The sequence below is a fragment of the Neurospora hispaniola genome (genome assembly GCF_033458365.1).
Source record: "Neurospora hispaniola strain FGSC 10403 chromosome Unknown B0T23scaffold_3, whole genome shotgun sequence".
NCBI classification, from domain to species: domain Eukaryota; kingdom Fungi; phylum Ascomycota; class Sordariomycetes; order Sordariales; family Sordariaceae; genus Neurospora; species Neurospora hispaniola.
In genome coordinates, this window is record NW_026944408.1 from 473,432 (window position 1) to 498,850 (window position 25,419).

At 52.2% G+C, this 25,419-nt stretch overlaps 9 protein-coding genes across 9 annotated transcripts; 1 reads left to right on the forward strand and 8 right to left on the reverse strand.

Annotated features, from left to right (window-relative positions):
* Positions 1-900: 900 nt before the first annotated feature.
* On the reverse strand, positions 901-1,590 carry B0T23DRAFT_427246 (uncharacterized protein; the record flags this gene model as incomplete). Its single annotated transcript, XM_062840046.1, has 2 exons — positions 901-1,196; positions 1,239-1,590. The coding sequence occupies 2 exons, from the start codon at positions 1,588-1,590 to the stop codon at positions 901-903; spliced, it is 648 nt and encodes a 215-aa protein (XP_062693640.1).
* A 683-nt stretch (positions 1,591-2,273) lies between these two features.
* On the reverse strand, positions 2,274-3,152 carry B0T23DRAFT_313926 (uncharacterized protein; the record flags this gene model as incomplete). Its single annotated transcript, XM_062834773.1, has 1 exon — positions 2,274-3,152. The coding sequence occupies one exon, from the start codon at positions 3,150-3,152 to the stop codon at positions 2,274-2,276; it is 879 nt and encodes a 292-aa protein (XP_062693641.1).
* Positions 3,153-4,301: 1,149 nt separating this feature from the next.
* Positions 4,302-7,554, reverse strand: B0T23DRAFT_452298 (uncharacterized protein). The gene is made up of 4 exons (XM_062841140.1): positions 6,875-7,554; positions 6,663-6,819; positions 5,947-6,607; positions 4,302-5,877 (listed from the first exon to the last, which is right to left on the reverse strand). Exons 1-4 carry the CDS (start codon positions 7,054-7,056, stop codon positions 4,550-4,552), a joined length of 2,328 nt encoding a protein of 775 aa, XP_062693642.1. The 5' UTR covers positions 7,057-7,554; the 3' UTR covers positions 4,302-4,549.
* A 1,356-nt stretch (positions 7,555-8,910) lies between these two features.
* Positions 8,911-11,266, reverse strand: B0T23DRAFT_315314 (P-loop containing nucleoside triphosphate hydrolase protein; the record flags this gene model as incomplete). The annotated part of the gene is made up of 2 exons (XM_062834851.1): positions 8,911-10,788; positions 10,838-11,266. 2 exons carry the CDS (start codon positions 11,264-11,266, stop codon positions 8,911-8,913), a joined length of 2,307 nt encoding a protein of 768 aa, XP_062693643.1.
* Positions 11,267-11,835: 569 nt separating this feature from the next.
* On the reverse strand, positions 11,836-13,199 carry B0T23DRAFT_103532 (Oxo-4-hydroxy-4-carboxy-5-ureidoimidazoline decarboxylase). The gene is made up of 2 exons (XM_062831736.1): positions 12,203-13,199; positions 11,836-12,100 (listed from the first exon to the last, which is right to left on the reverse strand). The coding sequence occupies exons 1-2, from the start codon at positions 12,773-12,775 to the stop codon at positions 12,020-12,022; spliced, it is 654 nt and encodes a 217-aa protein (XP_062693644.1). The 5' UTR covers positions 12,776-13,199; the 3' UTR covers positions 11,836-12,019.
* A 424-nt stretch (positions 13,200-13,623) lies between these two features.
* B0T23DRAFT_394379 (uncharacterized protein) lies at positions 13,624-15,219 on the reverse strand (the record flags this gene model as incomplete). The annotated part of the gene is made up of 1 exon (XM_062838123.1): positions 13,624-15,219. The coding sequence occupies one exon, from the start codon at positions 15,217-15,219 to the stop codon at positions 13,624-13,626; it is 1,596 nt and encodes a 531-aa protein (XP_062693645.1).
* A 3,076-nt stretch (positions 15,220-18,295) lies between these two features.
* On the forward strand, positions 18,296-19,909 carry B0T23DRAFT_103543 (cytochrome c oxidase polypeptide IV mitochondrial precursor). Its single transcript, XM_062831737.1, has 5 exons — positions 18,296-18,547; positions 18,791-18,835; positions 19,243-19,401; positions 19,468-19,568; positions 19,647-19,909. Exons 1-5 carry the CDS (start codon positions 18,457-18,459, stop codon positions 19,809-19,811), a joined length of 561 nt encoding a protein of 186 aa, XP_062693646.1. The 5' UTR covers positions 18,296-18,456; the 3' UTR covers positions 19,812-19,909.
* A 241-nt stretch (positions 19,910-20,150) lies between these two features.
* Positions 20,151-21,347, reverse strand: B0T23DRAFT_103566 (uncharacterized protein). The gene has a single exon (XM_062831738.1). It carries the CDS (start codon positions 21,178-21,180, stop codon positions 20,452-20,454), a length of 729 nt encoding a protein of 242 aa, XP_062693647.1. The 5' UTR covers positions 21,181-21,347; the 3' UTR covers positions 20,151-20,451.
* Positions 21,348-21,858: 511 nt separating this feature from the next.
* B0T23DRAFT_376082 (Clr5 domain-containing protein) lies at positions 21,859-24,279 on the reverse strand. Its single transcript, XM_062836930.1, has 3 exons — positions 23,769-24,279; positions 23,491-23,711; positions 21,859-23,438 (listed from the first exon to the last, which is right to left on the reverse strand). The coding sequence occupies exons 1-3, from the start codon at positions 23,900-23,902 to the stop codon at positions 22,324-22,326; spliced, it is 1,470 nt and encodes a 489-aa protein (XP_062693648.1). The 5' UTR covers positions 23,903-24,279; the 3' UTR covers positions 21,859-22,323.
* Positions 24,280-25,419: the final 1,140 nt, after the last annotated feature.

A 25,419-nucleotide genomic window follows, 5' to 3' on the forward strand; every position in this document is an offset into this window, starting at 1 on the left:
AAGTTCCGTGGATTGTATACTAGGTACTGACAACAGAATATCTATAGAATCAATTGGAAAGGTTTCAGGTGTGAATGGTGACTGGAGTCACCTTGACACCCTCAAACCTGCGCATGTTTTCAAGGTCACAAAGGTTCACCCTCGGTCTTAGGTTTAGACTGGCATGCTCATCCTGGTGATGGCACTGGCGCCGACGCCATTTACCAGTCGCCATGGAGATCAGGACATGGACCTGGCAAAGAAAGTCGGAGGCACGCATTGATTGCTGGGGATATGCATGAGCCATGAGGTAGAGGTACAGATGATTAGGTACCCCTAATGTTGAGGAAGATTTACTGATGTGTACTCCTTTGCAGATGGAAGAAAAATCTAGAGGTCTTTTTGAGATAACTGCTCTCATGATAAGAGGATAGAATCGATGTATCCCGCCTATGCTGGGCCGAGGCCGATGCATATGACCAGTTGCTCACAACTAAAACCACGAGTGACTGCTTTGATATAGCCTTTGAACTTGCCATTTTTTCTTGACAAATTCATCGTAAAGGTACCTGGTTGCCCTGCATCACTCCTCCATCATCAACTAACCTGCCTCAATTTTTAGAGGAGGTACTCCTAAGGTTATATCTTGTCTGCGGTTGCGATGTTTCCTTGTTTTCGTCACTTTCCTCCTCCTTTTCATGCTTTTTCGACCTCGGCCAGTACTTCATGTACTGAGCAAGGCGCTCCGCCTTGGTGCCCGGTACCGCTTTGGGGGTTGAACAGGCAACCGTTCGCTTGTTTTTAGTTTTGGGCAATGGCAAAGACAACGGCAAAAGGTAACGGCTCTGGCTCCGTGGTAGCACTCCCGCCGAGAGAGGTCGAAGAGCAGCTAAACGGATTGCTGCCCTCGGGACCTCCACGTTAGCGGCGTGCTGGGAAGTAGCTCCTGGCCTTTCTCCGACGAGGAGGTTCTGCTTTGCTCCCGTTGACTGCCGAGGTATTCTCAATGGTCTTGTTCCTGAGCGAGGAAAGGGTGCTGAGCGAGTGCTTGGCGGGAGGCGGAGCAGGAACGTTGTGGGTGCGTGAATTTGTGGACGGTTGGAGGCAGGGGAGTCTGTTGTTGACCTGGGATCCTTCGCCGCATTTGGTTGGTTCTCCATTGTCATGGGTTTTGGGGAAATATTTTTCCAAAGCAGTTTCAAGACGGCCCAGTAGCGCTTCGAAGTAGTTTCAGTGAGTGTCGCCGTTCTCTGAGATACCCAAGTCGTTGTGTTTGGTCACTTGGCCTAGGGTGTCGACTTTATTGTCGACGGAGGAGTGCGCAAGCATTTTAGCGCGGCGTGCTTGAAGGTGGTCGTAAAGTTTCCGGTGAGCGTTGTACCAGACGTGAAGTTTTCCTGTCCGGCGAGTGTCTTCGAGGAAAGCAGCTACGTGGTTGAGAGTGAGATCATGTTCGTGGCTCGAAATCGTCTTGGCCCGTTTCTTTACCGGGTTATCAATGCTGGTCCCTTCCAGCATCCTCCTGGTGCCTGTAACGTAGGTGGAAAAGTTATTGGCGACTCCCATATTCTCCTCACTGCGCGCAGGGGATGGCTCACTGCTTGATGCCATGATTGCAAAAGAATCAGACTGTGAAAGCGCCAGTTGATGGTCGCTATATGGTTGGAAATGCCGTGTACGACATGTGTGCGTTGACATTGCGGAAGGAATCTTTTCGGGGCAGACACAACCAATCAAGTTGGAATATTTAGTTATAAAATTTGGAACAACAATGGGAAATGAGGAAGTGAATGGAGGCCGACCTTGAAAAACCTGAATCCCATTCTGACCCTCCACGGTCGCAACCCGCTTCAAGGTTTGAACTGGATCCCCATTCTGGTGAACCATACCGCCGCCTATGCCATTTACTAGCAATCAGTCTATAAAGATCTAGGACCTCTACACGGCAAGGACTGGAGAGATGAAGCCATGTGATGTTGTGGCCTTTATGGGGCCGTCACTGGTGTGATTGCTGGGTGACAATCAAGGGAGATACAATGATGCTTGCCGTAGCCGATCGCGATGTGAAAGGCAAGAGTAATGAATGCGGGAAATATCTAATCAGGTACACCTACCTACTCAGAGATATCAATGACCATTGAAGTGTAGAAGGTTATATATACTCTATTTTTTTGACTTTAGGGGCTTGGAAAACAATGAGTGTTTGTTTGGGAGACAATCTGGACTGTTTGGAAAACAATTCTTGTTTCATTTGCACGTGTTGTCTTGCACACAAGTGGAAGGCTTGTTGTAACTCAGGGTTTCCCACTTCGGTACACTGTCCGATCCGTGTGATGGCGAGGGCGAATGTTGCGGCGAAGGAAACGGCATATGTAAAATGGGGGCGCAGGTGGTGATGGCGATAGTGGCGGCGTAGGTGAGGAACCACCATCCTCCGAGCCTTCCTTGTCATCCTCCAATTTTGTATCCCCTTCCCTTTCCTCATCCGAGAATCCCTCCCATTCTTTTTCCTCGGACTTCATTCTATGCTCTTTTTGCCATGCCTCCCTCCTCCAAAACACAATACTCCTCTTGTTTTTCATCTTCTTTCTCTTCGTTTTCTTCTTCGATTTATTATCCCCCTTTTGCTCCTCTTCCTCTTCGTTGTCCGAGAACCCTTCCCACTCTTCTTCTTCTTCTTCTTCTTCTTCTTCTTCCTCTTCTTCTTCTTCCTCTTCTTCTTCTTCCTCTTCTTCTTCTTCCTCTTCTTCTTCTTCCTCTTCTTCTTCTTCCTCGGAAGAGGTATAAAAAGACGCGAAGGGTATAAAACCAGGCCAGATCCCTCTAGACGGCCCCAAATGGGACGTGGGTGAGACCGCCTGTGGGGTTAATGTGTAGAGGTAAGAGGGGACAGCTGTAATGAACTGGGACTCGGGAGGGGATATGGGCGAGATGTAAGGTGCTGGGGAAATATGAGGTGGCCGATGGCGCGGGGATGGCGTTCGGGGATGATGCCCTATAATATCGTTAGCGGTCGGATCATTATATGGTTGTTTGGTAACCCCGTTTTTCATACCCAAATCCGGCGAGTTGTCTGGTCCGGTACTTTTAGGACCGATCTCAATGCTGGGAAGAATGGTAGGAGTCTCGGGTGTTCTTTGAGGTGATAGTGTCCTGGATCGCTGGCTGGACATTTGGCTCGAGTTGGTGCACTCTTCGTTATCACTTGAGCCGTAACTGTTGGAGTTGCCATTATCGGAGTTGTTGTCTTCGATTTCCGCAGCGTCGTCCTTCACGGCGTTTGCTCTGACAACATCCCATAGCCCACTGACGTGGCGGTCATCGAGTTGAGTGTCGGGGCTATCGACGTCCTCCACAAGATCTACAAGATGGGGATATGTGGCCATTATACGTTCTCGAGTCTCATCGTAGACTTCTCCTCCTCCGCCACTCTTCAGTCTTTTGGCCGGTCGGATATCCTCTTCATCCTCAAGACCCCTTTTGGTCCGTTCTGCTTGCTCATGGCTCGCTGGATTCATGCCATCGTCGAAAGTTTCCCAGCTTTCGTCTGAGCTAGACGAAGAGGTCCCGTGTGTTAGTTGTTCCATCCTTGCCGACAAGTTTCAGCATCAGACATCCAAAAGGATGCTAACGCCATCTTTAAGGGAAGGTTGTAGTCAGTTGCTGGGGATGAACTATGAACAAACCTCTTCAAAGTGAGCTAAGGCGGGAGCAAACAGACCTTTAGAACAAAAGAGCTGTGATCCATACACTATCAAAGGCCATCATTGGTGCAGCGAAAGATGCGTACGACGGCCTATGTCATTCATCACTCACCAGTGGCCTCAGAAACCGGATGTGTGCCTCCCTTATGAAGAGGAACAAAACCATGTTAGGATGTACAATCGGAAAACCAGTGAACCTTGACCACTCCTCAATCTCGGCCTATCAACACCGCCAGCACATATGACTTCTTTCCCACCGATGTTTCCCCGTGCCGTTTTCCATCAACTGTTTCCCAACCAGAACTATGGCTCGCAAACTGCCCGAGTTTGCTGGCCAGGTGCTAGGCCTGAACACAGCAACTGGAGCTTACTGTGGTAATGTAACGCCAATGGCGAGACGGGAGGTTGAAACTGGAGTCCAAGAGACTAACTAGGTGGTTTGAAGGAGAATGGATTATGGTGAACAATCCAGGGGCACGTTCCAGCTCTCCACCACTCGACTCTACTTCAATCTCGGAGTCGCTTTCTATAGCACATTCGTCGTCGCCATCATCATCGCCCACCTTGTCGTCCCCGTCGCTTTGTGAGGTATCCTTATCCTTAAAATCGATAATGTAGGTATAAAATTAGCACTTGACATTACGTACTAGAACTACTTTGTCTCAAGACCTTTCTCTTCTTACTCTACCCTTCACAAACCAAAATAATCCCTCCCTTTCTCCCATGAAGATGACCGAACGCAGAACCAAAAGAAAAACTCCCAAAACACCAGGCTAGGTACCCATAATCCAATACTCAAAAAAGCAGTACTCAAAATCCCCCCACGCCATTCACCAAGTTACCGCCACCCCACAAATCCCGGGTCCCTAACCAACACTATGCGCAGCCTTATTATGTCCCTTGGCACTTCCAATCCCATTACCATTACTCTTTAGAGGTAGAGGTATCCTCCCATTCACCCTCTGCTCATTCGTACTAACCTCCCCTAGAGGTAGTACCCCCTCGTCATCACCACCACCACCACCACCACCATTTTCCCTCTCCATCCCCCTCTCCGCCGCCCACCGCCACACATCCCTCTCACCAGGCGCAGTCAACATGCCCAAAAGATAGCGTTCCCAATACCCCACCACCGGCTCCTCCGCCAACACTTTTCGATCCGGGAACCGCACCCCTTTCCCAAACATGATCTTTCCACTTCCCGTTCCCGTCTGCACCGACTTTTCATCCCCTATATAAACCCACCGCCACGCCATTTCCTCTTTTTTGACTTGGTATAATCCTTCGGTGGGGTATACCCTTGACCCACTCCTTTTTCTCCCTCCTTTCGCCTCGATTCCCAAAACCCCGACCTCCCTTGGTACAAAGGTTTCCACCCTCTCCTGTTCCTCCTTGCCGACTCCCCACCCCCGTTCCAACTTCCACAACGGCTTCCCGTCTTGTCCCTTCAACAAAGCATCACACCCCCAAACATCTTTATCATCCGGCCCCAGTCCACCACACGTCAACCTGACTCTAACGGATGAATGGATTGTCTCCCCAGTGGATAAAAGCGGGAAAGGCGTATCGGTATTCGAGTCCTCGTCCACTCTCAAAAACAGCCCCGGGCGCCGAACGGTGCGCCCCGCTAGGGTAGCTAGACTTGTATTGGCTGGGTTGCGGAGCGTACCCAACGCCCAAGGGCGGGCGCCGAGAGAGAGCAGGGCTGAAGGGGTGGAGGCGAGAGGGGGGTGGGAGTGGATGTGTAGGGGGGTGCATTCTTTGGAGTCGTGGAAGAAGGGACCTGTAGAGGATGAAGAGGGGGGAGGGTGGAAGATGGGGGGGAGGGCCCAGGGGAGGGCGGGTGTGCCTTTTGTGTTGGTTGGGATGGAGAGGGAGTGCGATTTGGAGTGGGAATGGGATTTGGTGTGAGAGTAGGAAGAGATGGAAGAGGAGGTGGTGGAGGTGGATTGGCGGGGGGAAATGGGGGATGAAATTGAAATGGAGGAGGGGCGCGGGGATAAAGAGGAGGGTTTGCCGATGGTGAGAAGTTTGGAGATGGTGGATTTGCCTTTGGTGAGGAGGGCTTGGGTGAAGGAGGGCGGGGAGTAAGGGAAGGGGTGGGCGGCGGAGTAGCGGAGGGAGTCGAGGAAGATGGAGTGCATCCTTTTGAGGTTGAATTCGACGCCGAGGGTGGAGAGTTGGTCGCACATCCCTTTTTCTCGGGAGTCAGTATGGTGTCGGAGAGGGTAGAATAGAAGGGGGGGGGAAAAAAAAAACTCACAAGCAAGCGTAATATCAGCAATCTGCTGATCATACCACCCTCCACCAACATTCGCATGCGTCCCCGGGAACCACACCTGCTTCAGATTCGTCTTGCTGCCTGGTAACCGCTCCCACAAGGCCGGCCGGAACGCATACCGTGGCTCATCAAGCGCCAAAGCCTGAAAAGCATGCTCCACCTTATCCGAGATCTGCGTGTGAGTGAAAGCCCACTGGTTAGACGACCCCCTGACGCCAATCACGGGCGCAGGCGGAATCCCCAAGGCACCAACGGTATCCCACACTCCCAGCGCCTTGATGGTGATGTCGGTCTTCTTGTCGCTGAACTTGTCCCGCGTGTAGCCCAGCTCGATCAACTGCTCCTTGTACATCTTCATGCGCTCTGCCTCCCACTCAATCTTGGCCTGGCCTTTTTGCCCTTTGTACTCGGGCAGGTTGGGCACGACGAACTCGGTCTTGTTGCGTGAGGGGGTGCCCATGTACATGTAGTCGTGGAAGATGGAGTAGAAGCGGTCGAGACCGTCGGGCATGAGGATGCCAAGAGAGGCGATCATGTCGGCGGTGGAACGGGCGGTGAAGGCGCCTCGGGAGAAGCCGATGAGGAAGATTTCGTCGCCGTCGACGTAGTTGGTGCAGATGAAGTTGTAGACTTCGCGGATGTCCTGGGGTGTGTTAGTGGTGAGATGGGATGAAATTGCCCGGGTAAAAGGAATGTACCTGGTCCAGTCCCATACCAAAGGCGCCGCCGGTGATGGAATCCAACTTGTTGCTTGTGCCTACGCCGGGGACGTAGGCGATGACTTGGTGAGTTCCGTCGTAGCATGTCCGGCGCAGAACGCGTGAGATGCGGGTGACGTTTGATGGTGGTTCTTCTCTGCTTTGATGTCAGCGCTGCTCGGGCGGAAGAGTACATGAAACTGAACACTCACCCCCTCTTCCCTAGTGAGTCCATCCACGTTCCATCACAGCAGACTATGATGCGCTTTGGCTTTGCTTTTATGCCTTCCTGTAGGCGGGGCGTCTCCATCCCATCATCGTCACCTCCCATTGTGATATAGTCCGGTGTGGGAGGACGCAGTTGCTGGTCTGTTTGGCCGTTTTGGTTCGCCATGGTGAAGTACCTATCGTTGAGTCAAGGTTTCAAAGAAGCTTCCAAAGGTAACGGACCGTCCCGCCTTTAAGTAACCCTACTCAGTAAACTCGGGCAGTGTAAGAGGTATGACGAAGTTCGGTGTAGACATCGATCCGTCGTCAGCCTGTCGGATGAGACCCTTCACAAGAATGGAGAAGTGAAAGTAAAGGGTCAGACCGCTGCTGGCCCCGGCTGCCGTTGCGTGGGTTGGTTGCCATGATCACTGGACCGCTAATAAAAATCGCTAAAATCGTGAGTGAAGAGACTTTCGTTCGCTATGGAAGGATCAACAGTGCATACGGCGGCGCTAGGCACCCTTCGAGCCATAGAAAGCCACCAAGCGCTGCTGCGGTGATGGATTTGTACGTACACCGTTTCCCACCGTCTCTTCTCGGCGGCCGGTGGTTGATGTCTTGGCAGGGCTTGGGTTTCGCTGAAGATTTATACACTAGACTAGTATAGTACTAGCAGTGTACCTAGTTCCGTAGGCAAGTGCGGTTGGTCAAAAACCATCAACCAACTGACAGAACCCGTGGCTGACGAGGGAATCCCCTTTGGGCAGAGGATCCGCATCATGTGGCGGGCACTGCCGCTTCAGTGGGGCCTTCAGCCTCAGAGCCTTTCCATGCCGTGTTACCCCATAAAGTTCCCCAGTCTCACCAGTACAATGTAGCTGCATGCTGTCATCACTGGTGACTTCCGCTGAGTGGAAAGAGGACGGAACAACGACAGAGCATTCAAGTCGACGTTGGTTTGCATGAAAAGATTCCATCGTGGCTGGTGTTTGCCATTTCAGCTTGTTCGTATATATATGTATGTCGGTAATTCCAACCCCACGTAATTCCAAAGTCCAACGAACATAGCAAAAGGAAGTAAGAACGGCTTAACATGTCTCATTTTCCATGTCATGTCACATATCACACGCTCCCGCCTCACAAAGAACGCGGGGGATGATTGGTCCTTGATCCAACCATTCAAGATACGCAACCCTCCGTCGGTACTTCCCACTCTTTCCCGTTGCCTTACTGTTGTACTACCACCTAGGTCATACCTACCTATCCGGGTTACGGAGTCGCAGAAAGGTAAACTGCGGAGTGCATTGGAGCCTGCAGCTTACCACTCCTCGTCTCATCTCATTCCATCCCATCCCATCTCATCTCATACTTCAGGAACAGACAGCATCACCTCATCTCTAGGAACACCTCAACTCCATAGTCCCATGACCCAAACTGCACCTACCTATGTAAAGTACGCCGGCCCTGCCGCACACCCTCTCTCTGCCGTGCCCGATTCGTCCACAGATGACAACTACCTCCACCTCCATCATCCAGTTCCGAATATATAAAAACAAACAACACATCCGAATCACGTTCGCACTATCCGACTAGGTAAGTCTATCGCCGACAACGAGAATGCGCACAAGGCATACATAAGCATAAGCAGCACTGCCCTGCATGGGGTCCTTGCTTCGGACGGGGATACCGAATACCACATTGGGTACTGCTTTGGGGACACACAAGGAAGTGACAAGTGACAAGTGACAGGTCGACGTACCTAGATCCTAGTGTAGGTACCTAGGTTGAGATCTCGGTGAGCCATAAGCGTCACCGCAGACGACCCACCGTACCTACTTTAGGCTGCAGGCGACAAAACTCATGAGCTATTGGGGTGAAACGGGGAAATGACATCTCATGGGCAAAGTAACTACATTCAGTACACGCGGGTCGAGCTGATCCGTGATGATATGACACTTGAACTAGAGATCGACATGAACCATCTGCACAGCAAACTAAACGGGGCTTAAACATGCCAAAAAGTAGAGACCGACACCATCTACTTCAAAATCCTCAACGCCTCCTCCAAATCCGCAATCTTCTTGGTCAACTCCTTTCGCTTGTCTCTGGTACTGCGAGATTCGCCCGCAATAGCATTCAACGAGTCTTCATCCAATCCCAACACCCACTGTTCCGAAAAGAGCGTCAAGGGACTGTTGGGTCCAGACAGCAAGTGATGATCAACCGCATAGAGCCAGACGTTGTCGACGAAACGTTTGCGAGCGACCTTGTAGTAACTCTTGAGGATATCGTGGATGTCATCTTGGGCGTGCTCCTGGTTGCTTTTGTTGGTGACGGCTGTCTTGATGTGTTCGAATTTGACGGCATAGGCGCCACTGTGATCATCCCAATAACAATTTTTCTTCAGGGCCTCGGAGGCCCGGTCGCCACGAGCCTTTTGAAGGTTGCTGCTGAAATAGTGGTTGACGGTGTAGGGCTTTTTCTCGCGTTCCACCTGGACCAGATACTTGGCATAGTCCATGCCCTTCGCGTATCTCGCCAGTAGGTCATCCATGAGGATAGATTTGATCGCCTCATATAACTTTTCACCCGCGCAAATCGTATTGAGAATAGATAGAGTGAACTCGTGAATGATTGAAATTATGAGACTGATGTAGTGCTCCGTTATCAGACCCCAGTTGGTTGTCTGATCCCGGAAGGCGCTGGCAAGGACGATGGGACTGAAGGTGCCGAGTTCTATACCTCGAGACTCGAGGTACATGTTGCGGATCCAGTTGCTATTGTCTTGTTTGACCGTGATTATAGGTTGCTTCACGATGTTGGTGAAGCTCTCCAACTCAGGAGGAATGTGAATAACTGTGCCGCGGTTGGCTAACTCGCTGTGCACGGCATCGTTCTCGCCATCGTACTCGCCATCGTACTCGCCATCATACTCGCCATCGTAGGCTGGGTCGTCGTCTTCTTCATTGCCATCGTCGACCTCACTGTCATCATCGCTATTCACTAATTTATCGTCCGAGTCCCTTGTTTTTACCTTTACGAAAGAGTATGTGTGGCCCTTTTTTCTCATTAGGGTGTTGAACGTGTCTGTGATACTTACTACTTGAGTAATGAGCCTCAAGCCATGCTCATCAAACGCTGAATGACTGGAATAATTGGCTTCGAGAGCCGCACGAACGATTTGCTGAAATTTGGCTGCGATTTGAGCAAGATACTGCTGTTGCTCGCGCTCGGTCTGTCGCGGAGGGCCAAGAGCATCTTGTTGTTCCCGAGCCTCCGCGAGCTTCTTGCGCGCTTCCGAGCGAAGTTCTGGATACGCCTTGTCCGTGATCTCACCCAGAAGATCCTGGAGTCTCTCACGAAGTGCTGCAACTCCCACGCGCTCCTGCGGCAAGTTACACCAAGGACTCTGCTGGAAGAGATCTCTTTCTTTCCGGCGAATACCCGAGTCATCTTTAGAGTCATCGTCGTCGTCACCACCACGGTTCTTGACAAGGTAGTAGCCGAGGTTGAGGGCTTTCTTCCTTCCAGCGACGAGATTGCAAACAGCCTCTTTGGCGCTGCGCTCAATGACCAAATCAGGCTTGGTGAGGACACCCAGGGTGCGCTCTCCATCCGGATCGTATTGTTCGGCCAGGGCCAGGATCTCCTGCGTCATCACATCCACATTGGCAGGTAAGACGGCGAGGATGATGGTCCGTTTGTCCTTGATAAAGCCGGTGACCATGTCTCGAACAAGGTTGCGATCACCCTCTGTTGTTTGTCCTTTGGAGGTCAGGCGGAAGATGCCGGGAACGTCGATGACGGTGAGATAGTCCTCGGTGGGGCCACATTTCTCAATCTTCAAGATGTCCCTAGAAAAGGTCTTTTCTCCTTCAGGGTTCTTGTCTGTCTTGATCTTCATGTAAACGTTGACCTGTGCACTTGTTAGCAGATGGTTGATAAAACAAGGGTGGGACGCCTACCTCATCAAGAATCTTGGCAAATTGATCACGGAGCTGGGTGGTCGAGGAAAGCTCCTTGCGGTAAGACCTGAGACTGATCTTTTCCGCCTCAGTGCTTTGAGGGGCAGGGATAATGGTGATGATTATCTGCACCTCAGGATCGCGACGGTGGGTGATCTGGGTCGCGTAACGGGTGCAAAGTTCCTGGCCGCGAGGGAACGGAATGCCAGTGACGCTTTCGAGCAGCGAAGACTTGCCAGAGCTTTGGTCACCGACCGCAACCAATGTAGGCAATGGCAAGATGACATCGATGTTCTTCTCGCGCAACTGATCAATCTTGCGGAGACGATCAGGGCTGGTCAGGATGCCTGAGGCAGGGGGCTTGATCTCAGAACCCATTGTAGAAGGAGTTGCTGTTGTGGTCTCGAGCAAAGAGCGTTTAAGTTTCATCAAGACGTGTAGATCAGAGGAGGTAGAGTCAAAGATGGCTGAGAAAAGGAGGAATTGGGTGAGATTGTGATAGCAGAGATAGGAGATGCTGCTGAGAACGAAAGGGATCATTGCTTGCACGGAACATGTTGGGGTCTTTATGAAGACAAACGGCAAAGTACACGATGCTTTGAGTGGGGGTAATGGTAGGCCTCTATCGGCAGAGTCATGTCAGAGGCTCGTCGAACAAACAACTTGTCTATTGGTGTCGCTCACGTAGCATCCGTATGCTGATGCTGAATCCCGCGGGTTACATGCATGTTGTTGCTGTCGATAATTCGTTCGATAACAAACAGCCGGCCAATGGATGAGGCTGAGATGACGAAGCTGAAGGTAATGCATTAGGCGCCGGCAGATCACTAGGCGTTCTGCAACCACGGGTTAGCAAGTCAATAACAAGCAGCACTTCTTGTCCCCGAGTATGCCCTTCCATTGCTTTCTACAAAGGTGCTTACCGATTTAGTCCTTTGATAAGGGTGGCCCAGAAGCCAATGTCCCCTTCGAGCAGAGTGCATCTGCATTGTCTTCGAAGATTCGTCCAACAAACGGGTTGCCGGCCGGTTGACGGGTGTGGCTGAGATGTGACAGCCTTCTCAGCATGCAGGTCACATCCCAAGCGACCTGCATTTGATCCTCCTGCCTTGTCTGGCACCAACCGTACAATTGGATAAAGTTGGCAGTCCCCACAGCTATACGGCCATGTACTCAGTTTCTCTAAGCGCTACCATGTTCGACGGCCTCCTGTGCAGACTTGAGGAGCTTGGCCGCTCGGTCGGCCGCAATGTCGCACATTGCCTAGGTGTTGGGTAGGTAAAAGTCAGCCTTGCCATTTAACAGCATTCAACAACACAATCCAACACCACGAAATCAGCAAGCAGGACGCAAGCAAGAACTCACCTCAATCCCCTCCCTCTCCTCCGCCCTCAAATCCCCCCTCGCAATCCTCCTCCTCATATCCCCCATCACCTCCCCCCTCCCCCGTCCATTCACCCACACCACATACCTCAACCCCGGAAACGTGTCCTCATATTCCTTATTCAACCTCCTCAGCTCCGCCTTCACCTCTTCCGAATCATTCAAATGCGCCTGCTCTTTCTGACTCTGCGCCGACAGTGTCTCCTTCTTCGGCTCGCCCAGTCTCGGATGACTACCCAGTATCGCATGCAACGGCCGCTGGATATTTTCCTTTTCTATCTGCGGGACGGAAGGATCAGCGGCGGCGAGGGCGACGGCGTCAGCGATGGCGAGGAGTTCGTCGCGGAGGGTGGAGATGAGGTCGTCGTAGGAGGAAAAGGAGATGGTGCGCAGGGTGGGCAGGGCGAGGGCGTGTAGGTCGGGGGAGGGCTCGAAGAGGAGGTCGAGCGTGGAGATGAGGGCGGCGTCGGGGAGGGTGGGCAGGGAGGTGATGGCGGGGAGGAAGGGGGTTGCTTCGGGGTTGAGGTGGGTGCTGTGGGTGTGGGAGGAGGACATGGTGGTGGTGGTGGTGGTGGTGGTGGTTTGTGTGTTGTTGTGGTGGGTGGTATTATGGTTGGAGAAGACGAGGATGGAGAGTACCTAGGAGACGACGACGGAGACTGTAGATGTTGGATGGGGGGTTGCCGTCCCTTATCAGCAGCGGCAGCCAGTAGACCAAGGTGGGGTAGATCGGGCCCGTCTGCCATGACGTCCACGCAAACATACCTTACGCTGTGGGGTACACAACATACCGTAGGTAGCTCGGCAGGGGCAGCTCCTTGCAGTGGGGTACCGGCTCACTGGACCGAACCTCGGGTCCCTGTGTATTTCAGGGGAAACCTCCGTGAATCCCGGCGAGTCGCCCGGATCGTCCCGTAACCTTGCGCTTCACTTTCATCCATCGCTATTCTGTCGAATCTTCAAGCGAAGAACATTGATTCCCCTACTCCTGGACTTGTCCGTTATCGGCTTCCTCGCCAGGGCTGTTAGCTTGTTATCAACACCATCGGCCGGAGCCGCGCGAGCTGCTATCCAAGGCGGAGGCGAGTCGCGAGCTCCAAAAACAACAATGTTCGCCACGAGGAAGTAACCGCCCGAGCGCGATCGCGTATCTCCCCCAAGTATGTAGACATGCCGGGTGAAGAAAATCAAATTAAGGTACCCAGACAAAGAACCACGGCAATAATGGCGGTCCCCTGGCCTGGTGCGTTAACTGGAAGTAATCTTAAAAGCACGACGTCCACCCCAAACCAATAAAAACACCCAAGTTGAGTATAGAGATGATAGATGAACGATGCCGCCCAGTCCGCAACCCCGTTCCATCCATACTTACCCTCCCATACCAGTTCACCACCTAGCTAGACCTACGCAGCCCCCCAAGAAATCCCATCCCAATTGTCCAAACCCAAACACTCCTGCTGCTCTACAGACATCTCGCCAGACATTCTGTCTCCCTCAACGTCCAAATCATCGTCTCCACCACCACCGCCGAATAAAACCCCAAAATCCGCATACACTTCGTGCCCTTCTTCCTCATCTCCGCCTTCATATCGACTTTCGTGCGCTGATGTAGGAAAGGCAACATCTTCGTCGTCAAAATCTTGATCGTCTTGGTCGTCTGTGGGCCGAAGGTCTGGTGAGTGAAGTGGGTGAAGGGGCGGAGAGGGAGAGAGGCCTTGTGGTGTTGATGGTTCTGAGTTGGAGGTGGTGGTGTGTATCACCGGCGGGGGAAACCCTGTTATGACTGGCACCGGCACTTGTTGCCCACCAGCTTGACTGCCCCTGGGTGGAGGAGGCTGATGACTTGTTCCGGGTCCGTAGCCATCATGTCCTTGCGCTGTTCGTTGCATTGGTACTCCTCCGGTAGTTCCCCCAACCCCAACATGTCCCGCCACCGCTGGCGGACCTCCTCCTCCTCCTCTCCCTTGCCCAACTTCATGAGCCTGTGCCTGTACAGCCTGTGCCTGCGCAGCCCGCTGAGCCTGCTGAGCCCTCATCAACCCCTCCCCCATCATCCTCATCCTGAACCGGTTCATGACCGCCATCTTCCTCAACAACGACGCCGCACTTCCATTCCCTCCCATCGCCATTGCCATTCCCCCGCCGCCCCCATTTTGCCCCCCAACTCCTCCAAATCCCCATCCAGCCATGGCCATCCTCCTATTCGCTGCCGCCGCTATACTTCGTAGCCTCTTATCTCCCTTAAGGATCGATTCCCGGTTGAGGATATGTGTAGCGGGTAACGAAAAGGGATGAGACAGACGGGAGGTGACCAAGTTTAGCCGCAGACGCCGCTTCTTGCACGGAAGCGGGGCGGTGTTGTGGCCGTCTACGTCTGTGCAGGGACGAGAACGTTTAAGGCTTTTGGGTCTGGCAAGGACATGTGCCTCAGGTTGCGATAGATGCGGTGGGTTGCTGGGAGTAAGTGGGAATGTGAGGATTGGGGAAGTAGAGGCAGAAGGTATTAGGATTGTGAATGATGGCCACGGTGAGGTTGTTGCTGTTGCGGGTGCTGAGGCTGAGGTTATTGCTGTCGCGGGTGCTGAGGCTGAGGTTATTGCTGTCGCGGGTGCTGGTGCCGGTTCTGGAGCTTGAACTGGGAGAACTTCTGTTGATATGGCACTGCTTGTTCCCGGTTGCTTTTCCTGGGCCTGTTCGACGACAAGAGCAGGAAGTGGAAGACACGCCGCCGCCATCTTGCTGGTACCCTTGCCGTTACCCCTGCTGCTGCCCCCCTCCGCGGCCCCAGCAAACCTCTTCTTCTCGGAAAATGCATTCGAGATGAGGGCCGCCGCCGCCGCCGCCGCCGCCGCCGGTCCTTCACCCCAGCCATAACGGCGGCTGCTTGAGCGCACATCGCGGTAGTGCCATGGTCCGTATTGTTGCTGCTGCTGCTGCTGCGGCTGCGCGAAAGACGATCGAGGCGGTTCTAGCGAGGACTCGACGACTTGGATTCCCATTGCATTGATTGGCGTGAAGTGTTGAAGAAAAGAAAGTCCGGTCCTCTTCCCTTGGCCTTCACTTTTGCTCTGATTCGCGAGTCACACAAACTGGAAGTCTCCACGAAACTGATTGAGATCCTGGAAACGAGACTCTGCTCTGTATTATCCCAATTGCGCAACAAGCAACAAACCGCACGCAGCCTGACCTTCACTACTTCCACGCGTGATAACAGGTTGATTGATCCGTTAATGCTCCATCTTGAATTTTGGTTGCCTTGTTTCAGTCGTTCAGGGTTTTGGTTTTGTAGGAGTAACAGTGGTCGTTGTTGGGTTTCGGGTGTTCAGGTATTCGGATGGTAGAAATGTCGGGTATGGAGGAGGAAGCTTCATCACCATCAAACTTGACCGGGCAATAATTCGGATCAAAGACACTCAGTGTGGGTGAGGAGAAAAGTTTTCTGTCCAGTTTAGGAAGCCAGATGATCTGTCCGTGGGAAGAAGTCAAAGTCAAGAGCCTGGAACAACAAAAAGCTTCCAAAAGATGATATGGTGGAGGTGGTGGTGTGTGTGCCAGTTCTCGGAAGCGTCCGAAGGGTTTGGCTAGGTATGTATACGGTCCCTTGTTGAGGCGGAAACAAAAGCTGGCAGGGCTGGAACAATCCAAGGTAGGTACAATGACCAATGTTCCGCTGTAGTAGTGTACGTTCGGTAGGGTACAGGGTAGGTAAGAAATGCGCAAGTGGCGTCTTCCAAAAAATTGAGAAGGGGGGAAGGGAAGAAGAAAAGCTCAAAGGTTAGTTATTTGATTTGACGAAAACCTTGCAAGTCCCAAGTCGCCAAAAAAATGGTTTGAGTTCAAAAGATGATTGGATCACCCAAGGGCTCAGGTGATGGGAAAGCTTCGTATGTTTGTTGTGTAGCTCTACCATAGCAGGCTGGCCAGCAGGACAAAACAGAAAAAGGGTAACAAGGTTAAACTTTCTTCCCCTTGGTGAGAGAGGGGTAGCACTCGGATGAGGCGATCAGGTGAGACAGCGTAGGAAGGGGAGGGGGACATGAGCTGACCCAGCAGCATGGAAAGACCAGATTTCACAAAGCCTGAATCAGGAATTGATGGGTATGAAGACCAACTCCAATGGAAGATCTTGGTTGTCATCGATTGTTAATCTCCAGGGCGGTGAAGCTAGGTAGCAATTAATTAACAGACCAATAGCCCTAGCTACTACCTTGCTAGCAATTGGAAGAGACACGAACGAGATGGTAGCACGACATGGGCACCGGCACGATGGGAAAAAGCTGTGGGAAGAGCCGGGGTGCAGGAAGCGATGCAGCTTTTGGGTGTAGAAGAAGAGATTGAGTGGTGTCGGGAAAGTCCTTTCTGCGCAGTATGGTAGGCGGACAGTACCGAACGGCGTCTGATTGGTGCGTACAAAAGCTGTCGGAAAGGGGACGACGGGACGGGCTGAGTTGAAAAATTTGAGAGAGGGAGTTAGTTTGGTTGTTTGGGCGACTGGCTGCAGTTCGCCGTTGGTCAGGAGGGCAAGGGCAATGAATGACCTGGGCTTGTACAGTCAGCAAAAGTGTGATGAGGTGCAGGCAGACAGGCAGGTGCCAGTTTCCAGGTCCTTGAAGAACTTGTGTCCTACCCATCTGCCAAGTGCCAAGACTCCTTCTTGCGGTTGTTTGAAGGTCGTTCATCATGTCGCCCTAGGTGTACAACACATTGTACTACCAAGAAAAGCTCCAAGTACGACATGAACCCTCTTCTGGGTTTGCACCTTCTTCGGATAGATGAAGATTGCTCAGCCTTTTGAAGCTCCAGCGCCGGGCATGCAGCCATTTTTCAGATGTCGATCCTGGGGCCCCTTTGTCGACACTCGGTTGCACGAACAAGTACCTAGACGGAGGTAGTCTTGCCATTGACACAACCATCCAAACGAAAAGCCGTTCAGAAGCAAGTCCTCGGACAGGGAGAAAACCCCGAGCCATTTGCGCCCCAGCCGCGGAACCAGCTCCGCCCGAGGAGATCTACTCAGATTACCCCGGAGTGATCAGCCTTGGTTTATTGGGTACCATCCAGAATGTATGCCTAAAGACAAAGGAGGAGCCCAATTCTATGGTCGGGGGCCTAGAACAGAGGTAGGTATGTAGGTATCATGTAGGTAAGAATCTTACTTGGTGTTTAGGAGGCAGGGAGAGGAGGAGTACGTAGCTGTAGGGCGTGATCATGTGCTTAACAAGACGTCGTGTGTGTTTCCTTGTCTTGGGCCTCCATGTTGAACAAGGTGAAATACGAGTGCTGTGTAAGACCCCAGACATCCCAAACTCCGAACCCAATTCTCATATGCGATATTTCACTCCCAAACATTAATCCCTTTCAGAGTCCAACCCCATCACAACCACCACCTACCCCCTACAAATTCGAATTTCACCTTGGCTTCTGCTCCTCCTTCTCGGGTTGCGACAGGGGTGGGTGATTGAGTAGATGAAAGATCGGTGGCGGTTGCCGGCTGTGGTGAAGAAGCTGTGAATCTTTCGTTGTGTTGTGTTTCTGTTAGTGAGTTAGTTGGACAAGATGACTTGCACACTTCCGGCATGGTGCCGCTCCGACATGCAAAAGGCGCCGATCCGGGGATCCACTATCGGACACGGAAGCCGGATTGGGCCCGGTGGTTTGAAGCTGGAAAGCCCGAGTCCCGTTTCGCGGGGTGGAGCATTGCCGATGTGTGACTGGGGCTTGGAGGGTTAGGGTCATGCATGTCCAACCTGCGATAGCTCCATCAAGACCTTCTACAGCTCCTGGTTAGCTCAATCATTATACGATCTGTGCCGTGTTTAACTCAATTGAGACCTATAATCACTTAAAACCCTCTTCCCATGCAATTGTCACTTCATTTCATGGTCCTGATGACATGGAGGATGTGATTCACGTGCAGTGTCACCTGACCGTGCGCTAGCTGCTTCTGGCAACCAGCTGGGGAAGCTTTCCAAAAGGTGGTCCAAGCGCCTTTGTCAACAACCGCCCGTTCGCCAGTTGCCAGCGGCAGAAAGGAAGGGCACAAGCAAGCGGTGCGTCGGTCGGGGCCTCTGTCCACTGCAGTGCCCAGCTCAGCTGTGGGACCCAGTGTGGGCAAACCAGCTTCGGATTCGGACAGACAGCGACAAAACATCATCTCCCGCCTCTCCGCTCTCTCCCGGTCAATTCTGTCACTCCGACATCACACCATCCACCACCCACCCGCCGCCGTCGCCAACATGCTCCTGTCCCGCACCGCCGTCGCCGTCGCCCGCCGGGCCACCGCTGCCCCCGCTCTCCGTCGCAGCATCGCCACCACCCTTGTGCGCTGTAAGTGAACATTGGAAACGTCTCTTGCTTTTAGCGGCTGCGGCCTGAAAAAAAGCACGGCATCCAAAAAAGCTCCAATCGCGAAGCTGCAAATATCCGCGCATAAGCATCATCACCACCACCACCGACGACGACATCAGAACCCCACCACCACGAACCAATTCGCGACAACCAAACGCGCATCAATTCCAAATCCCGAATCCCGATCGCAAAACTGACACCATGTTTTTATCCTGATTCCAGGCAACGCCGAGACCAAGCCTGTCCCCCACATCAAGCGTCTCTCCGGTATGATGATCTCCCCCCGCCGGCGATTGCGTCACCATTGTGTCTATTGGGGTTACTGGGGAACTGGGCTACGCGGACTGGAAGCTGTGGTGGGTCTTTTAAAGCTCGAGCTGAGCTTGGTCAAGCTTGGGGGAGCTTGATGAAACAACAAGAAGGAGGAGGAAAGCATTGGACGACCACAAAAAGGAGGGGGTTATTATCATTGCGCGGACGAATCGGAGAAGAAGCTCATCGACCAACTCAAGCTCGAGGCTTTCCCCTTACCACAGCTTCCACCGGCCGGGTAGCTCAGTCCAGCCCAGCTCCCTATAGCCTCCCCTCGCTCCATGACGATGCGGGGTGACGGACGAAACCGCATACGACGAAGAACATACATGACTGACTTATAAACCTTTCACGACAAACAGAGATCAAGACCAAGGATGACCTCTTCGGCCCCGGTGCCGCCCCCGGCACTGTCCCCACCGATCTCGAGCAGGCCACCGGTCTTGAGCGTCTCGAGATTCTCGGCAAGATGGAGGGCGTCGACGTTTTCGACATGAAGCCCCTTGATGCCTCCCGCAGGGGTAAGACTCGCCGTAATAACCTGGGTTGAGAGAGGAGCTGGGGGATTGACAGTGAAAAAAAAACAGGCACCATGGAGAACCCCATCTCCGTCCGCTCCGCCGGTGATGAGCAGTACGCCGGTTGCACTGGCTTCCCTGCCGACTCCCACAACGTCATCTGGCTCACCGTGAGTATTTTTTTTTTTTTTTTCTTTTATCCTTTCTTGCCTTTCACCGCTCAGTTCAGTATTCTAACCAAAAGATAGATGACCCGCGAGCGCCCCGTCGAGCGCTGCCCCGAGTGCGGCAACGTCTACAAGATGGACTACGTCGGTCCCCAGGACGACCACGCCCACGACCACGGCCACGACCACCACGGCTTCGAGGAGCCCAAGACCTTTGCCGACTACGTCAAGCCCGAGTACTGGTAAATTACCCAGTTGTGTTGGGTTTGCCAAGGGAGGTTTGAGGTTTTGTGTAGTGGGTTGTTAATAGAAGAAGACATTGACAAATACGATGCATGCATATGACACAAGTTTACTGGGAGGCAAGCACTGTGATTGCGAACCTGGAGAACACGGGGGTGATGATGAGGCTGGGCAGGTGGTCGAAACTGCATTCGGGAACCTAGAGCTGTAGATTTCTACCTAAAACCCGGGGGACAACTAAATACTGAACATGGAATTGTATACACCATGGAGAAAAACCCCAGAGGGTTTGGATTTGCATGACTGTATCTAGATTCAGGATTGCTACTAGGGCTGTTTGCGCAAAGTGCATTCGCAGAATCATCTAGACTCGACCTTCTTTGCGGTACCGAGCAACAAGACTCGAGACTTCCAAGATAGCTCACTACCGTGTTCTCCAGACAGCTCTCCCAGGCATAACGACCTAGACAAACTTGGACTTTGCATCCCTCGTCATCCGCGAGCTTGTCATCCAGGTCGCGCATCTTGCGCCCTTCCACTTGCTATCGGGGCATGCGCCGGCCGACATGTACACCTTCCTCTCGGCATGCCCCTTTGATGCGTTTCTATACTTGCAGTGCCCAAGCCCAGTAATGACAACATCTCAACCCTCCTCATCACCATCACCAAAGCTAAGCTTGACTTTCTTGGCCGTCGTCTTCTTTTTCTTGGTAGTCGTCTTGTTGGGCTTTGGTTTCTCCCCTGCCTGCTGTCCCGTGTTTCCGCTGTTCTTGTCCTTTGTTTTCCCCGCTGATGATTTCTTATCATCCCCATCTTGCTCTTGCTCCTGCTCTTGCTCCGAATCACCATCATCATCATCATCATCACCACCAATGACCTTCCCTACCTTTCTCTTCTTCCTACTCGCTCCTATTCCCACTCCTTTCTCCTCTTGCACTGCCACTGCCCTCTTGTGATTCCCTTCTTTACTCCCGTCCTCCTCCCCTGCTGCTTTGGTCCCTTCTTCGCTTATCCCTCCCTCTTTTCCTTCTGTCCCTTCTTTCCCATCTTGGGTCCCCTCCCCCTCCACCCTAGAACCAGACCTCTCCGTGACCACCCCATCCCTCCCCACTGACACTCCATCAACCACATTCCCCTCCTCGTCCAAAACAAGCGGCGCATCCTCCGCTTCTTCACTTCCACTTCTCGGTTTCTTCGTCGGTCGTCTCCGCGCAGCCAGGATCGGATCGGGACCGTCATAATTGCCTGGGGCATGTTGTGCATGCAACCGAGCGAGAAAGGGAGGGAGGGTAGCGGAGCGGTCGTAGTGGAGGGAATTGGGGTTGAATTTCCCTCGGGTGCCGCCTCCGGAGCCACTGCCGGGACCAGACATGTTGCGTTGAGGAGCGTATGTAGGTGTTGAATGGGTAGGTGGATGCTTGAGTAGGTATGTACCCAAGTATAGACCAGGTAGGGTTCGGTGATGATGGTCTGCTCAGGTGGGGAGCAACTCGATGGTCGTCTCGTAAAGCTCAATCGTTGTGGCTTCTTCGAGGAGATGGATGGATGTTTGCGCGTGGATGTGGTTGTCGCGTTGCAGTACTATCGATTCGAGGGAAGTAGGCGCGCGCTACACTAGTTCAGTAGAAGCGGTAGATGGGTTCCGGTTCTTTAGCTATCTTAGTGCGGCACCAGGCTGGCGTCGCACAAAACCAGATCGAGGAGATCAATACCTTGGTATGATATCCAATAACGGATAGTTTGAACGGAGGGAAATCATTTTGGATTGCCGATGGTCATAGGAAGCCTGCGACCTAGACATACTGGAGTGAATTATCCTGGAGACGGGACCTCGATGGTCTGGTCTGGTCCAATGGTAGGAATGGACCCGCTCAAGCCACTGGAAGCTTTGGCCAATGGCCTTGAAAATGCGGGGCCGCCTCAGCCGTTACTGTATGTAGTGCAACCTCCGGGGAAGCTTACCATGCTCGCCCACTCATTTATGATGCCATGACCAATCAAGAATAGATTCCAACCGAAAGAGAGTCTTTCTTTTATACCAGATCAATTTCTCGTCCCGATCGAATTAATCTCAGATATATCCTTCGTGTCTTCCATGTCCTATATCTTTTTTTTCTTTTTCCAGATCAACCTCATGTTGCTGAACCTCTTCACTCCAACATGTACAGCGATGAAACAATCTCGGTCATGAAACGGCGCATATGTGATGGGCTAACAAACTCTAGCGAGGGTTGACAGATTTATCTATCGCTATGTCTAATAAATAGCTTGGAATGGTATGCCCCGGCTGCTTCATGGCTTGCCCCGTTCATATGCTGCATTGTCCAGGCCAGGAAGCTTTCTTTCTCGACAAACGGGACAGCGTAAGCCCCTACTCTAACGATGCCGAATATTCAAGGGCGGAGAAGTCAAAGAAGTCAGTTCAATGCAGCATTCTATCCCCTTTTTCTTTTTTTCTTTTTTGCTCTGTGCCCACTTATCGCCTTATCCTCACCATCACCAGAACCATCTTTCCTCAATGGGACTGAGATCGAAACCCCAAACTTTCATCCACGCCATTTCCGCCCTGATATCCGGCAATGTAGTAACTCTTTGTATTGCAGTACGGATACTCCTCAATCCCATCAAGATATGGCTGCAACACAAGAGAGTATGTGTTGTTCGCATTGCTTGTTGGTATACTATCATATCTGCCATAATCACCAGTATAGTTGTCGAGTCCGGAACCGAAGAGTACCTCCCCCTGACCGCATGCTGGAGAGGGACCGGAATCAATGAGCTGTAGACCCGGCGAGATGGGATCATTGGCTGAAGACTGCCCTTGGCCATTCTTTGGAGAGGAGAGGGGAACAGGGGCAGTAATTGTGTTGTTAAAGGGATAAGCGGATGAAGCACCAAGGTCGCAGGTGTTGTTTAGTGATGAAGCTGAGGTTGCGAGAGAGTTAATAGTACCACGGGAAGGCCCAACATGATTCCCTTGATAGTTATTGTATGACGACGATCCCGGCCTTGCGCCGGCGGTTAAGTGAACAGAACCCGCGGTGTGGGCACCTGAAAATTGTGTTAGGGAATCCAGCGCATACGCTGAACGCTGCTCAGTTGTCGTGTATGCTGCCACTGGTGAAATTTGACAGCCAAGAGTAGCGTTTAACATGTATGCAGAAAGAGCGGGAGAAGGAACGGTACTGGAAAAGAGCCCAGCCCGGTTGTCGCTCAAGTCAAGGGGCGGCATAGATGACACTGAGCTCTGTCTTAAACTTGCAGATAACTGATATTCACCTGGGTCGCTGATGGCCGTCGAGTATGGGGAGAAGTGTGTCTCAATCTGGCCATGATGCCTCGACGCGTAGGCCGCCATTGGAGCAGTGGGAGCACCTATTGTAGTGTTCAAGGAGTACGCCGAAGGCGCAGGAGAGGCATTCGTTGGGGTAAAATCGGTATCCCGACACTGGCTCCAGTTCGGATAGGACATGGACAATGACGAGCCTGATCTTGCGGGTATGACTTGAGGTTCCTCCATCCCCATGCCTGTTCTTTCGCCAGTTCTATTGGTGCTGGGACGATTCTTCGACCGGGTTTTGGTGTCATCTGGCTCGGGTGTTTTGTAGGTGATGCCTCTTGGGATTTCGACTACCAAGCATAAGCGATGGCCCCAAACGGAAGATAGGAAGTACCACCGTACCGTCTTGTAACTCTTCATCCGCAAACTCCCTGATTGTGTGACGGTTCTTGAACCGCGTGAACTTGCTCTTGGGTATCTTCTGGCCATGCTCGTTGCAGAATATCGTTTTCTTTCCTTCCCTGAGCCGCTTTTGTTGCATCTTGAGCATGGATATCATTTCACTGGTCTTGTAGTTTTTCTCGAATCCCCAGATCTTGAAGTAACGCTTGTATTTTTTGTCCCTGTGTGGCCATCACATGTTAGCTATCGGCCTGACATGGAAAGGAAATGTAACGTACGAAGCCAGCAAGTTATGGTCGCGTTTCATAATGTCAATAACTTGCGATAGGGTTTTGTTTTCCGTGATGTACAAGCGATAGATGGTGTCCCGGTGTTTGTCCAACTTGGACTGTCTCTCGGAAAGGTTTGACATTGTGAAAATACTTGGTGTAAGATTGAAAGTGGTCTGGCGGGAGCCCAAAAATAGAACAGTAGGCTCCCGAGGCCTTTTTATACTGAGGAACTATTGGATGCCTGTGGAACGCATGACGACGGACAGAGGGGAGCAGGTGAGTGGTTATATACCTGAACAGGTCACTCCCGTTGATAGGAAAATAGAGCCGCTCGACACCATGTTAAAGTCAACAGACGAAAAGTTTTTCTTGCCCTGACGATGAACCGTTGAAAACACGGGAACAGCATCAGCCCTAGACCGCCAGATGCATCGGCAGCGCTCCGAGGTATGAGGATCTTCAATGGGTGTGTGTGCGGGTGTGGCTACATGTTGACTAGCACCAAAAAAAAAAAAAAAAAAAAAAAAAAAAAAAAAAAAAAAAAAAAAGAAAAAGGTAAGGCTGACCAGGTACCATTAGGACCCTGCAATATCGAGGTACACTGGTACATTGTCATGATAGAGCACCGGGACTTGTTTCCATGAACTAGTTCCGTCAGACTTGCAGTGGGTCCAGGATAGATAAGGCTTGAAACGTCCAAGACGTCGAATGGCTACTTTGAAGGAGATTCAGCTCAGCACTATGGTGAGAAGGGTCACGAACCGGTGTGCTGTGCTACCTCTCCACGAGGGCGGCTGCACTAGCACGTGGAGGATTTTGGTTTGATGTTCGTGGTCCTCTTCCCAGTGAATCCACAGATCAGCTAAGCGTCAAGTCTTGACCCGGTGTGATGGTTCCGGGAATGTTGAAGGCTTCGATGGTGCACTCGGATGCGAAGCCGGTATGAGGTGTAGCGCCCGTATCGCCAATATCTTGGATTAATCTGGATGATGGATTAGAAACACAGATAATTGGGAACAAACGTGTTGCATTGCACCGGGTATGTGGCCATAAACCTTCCGGAGAACCATCCAACATCTGAAAGCCGAGCCGCACGCAAAAGGTGTGTCGGATCTCCCGCCGCAACACGCCGGGGACATGGCACTCTGCTTCCGCGAGTCCCTTGGCAAGCTGGGGAGTCGGTTCTTGATGAGGACAATTGACATATCCAGCGAACGAGAATATTCCCGGAAACCTGGGAAGCGCTGGTGAGTGGTGTAACATTTCGGAACAAGTGTAAAAAAGGCATCCAAGTCATTCCCACTGTGATGGCTGCCTTATTGCGGAGTTACTTCCGGCAGGGGGACTGGTCATGGGCCAGGCGCCACACGGCTGTTGCAAGAAACAGTGCACGCGGGAAGACAAGCCATAACACCATTACTGGTTTCGCGGAAGGCCCCCGGTTGGAACGGTAAGCCGACTGGTTGTATGTGCGGCGGGGGCTGTGGCTCAAGTGCTGCGAACCTGTTGATGTGCTCCCCGTACCGTGTTTGCTCTGCTCAGCCTTGAACGCCTCGGGTGCAACGTGTTTGCGACTCGAAGAAACCAAGACGGGACCTGTATCGTGGCACGGGAACAATATAGGACTGGAGATGGTTCTGGACATGCCAAGAAGCAG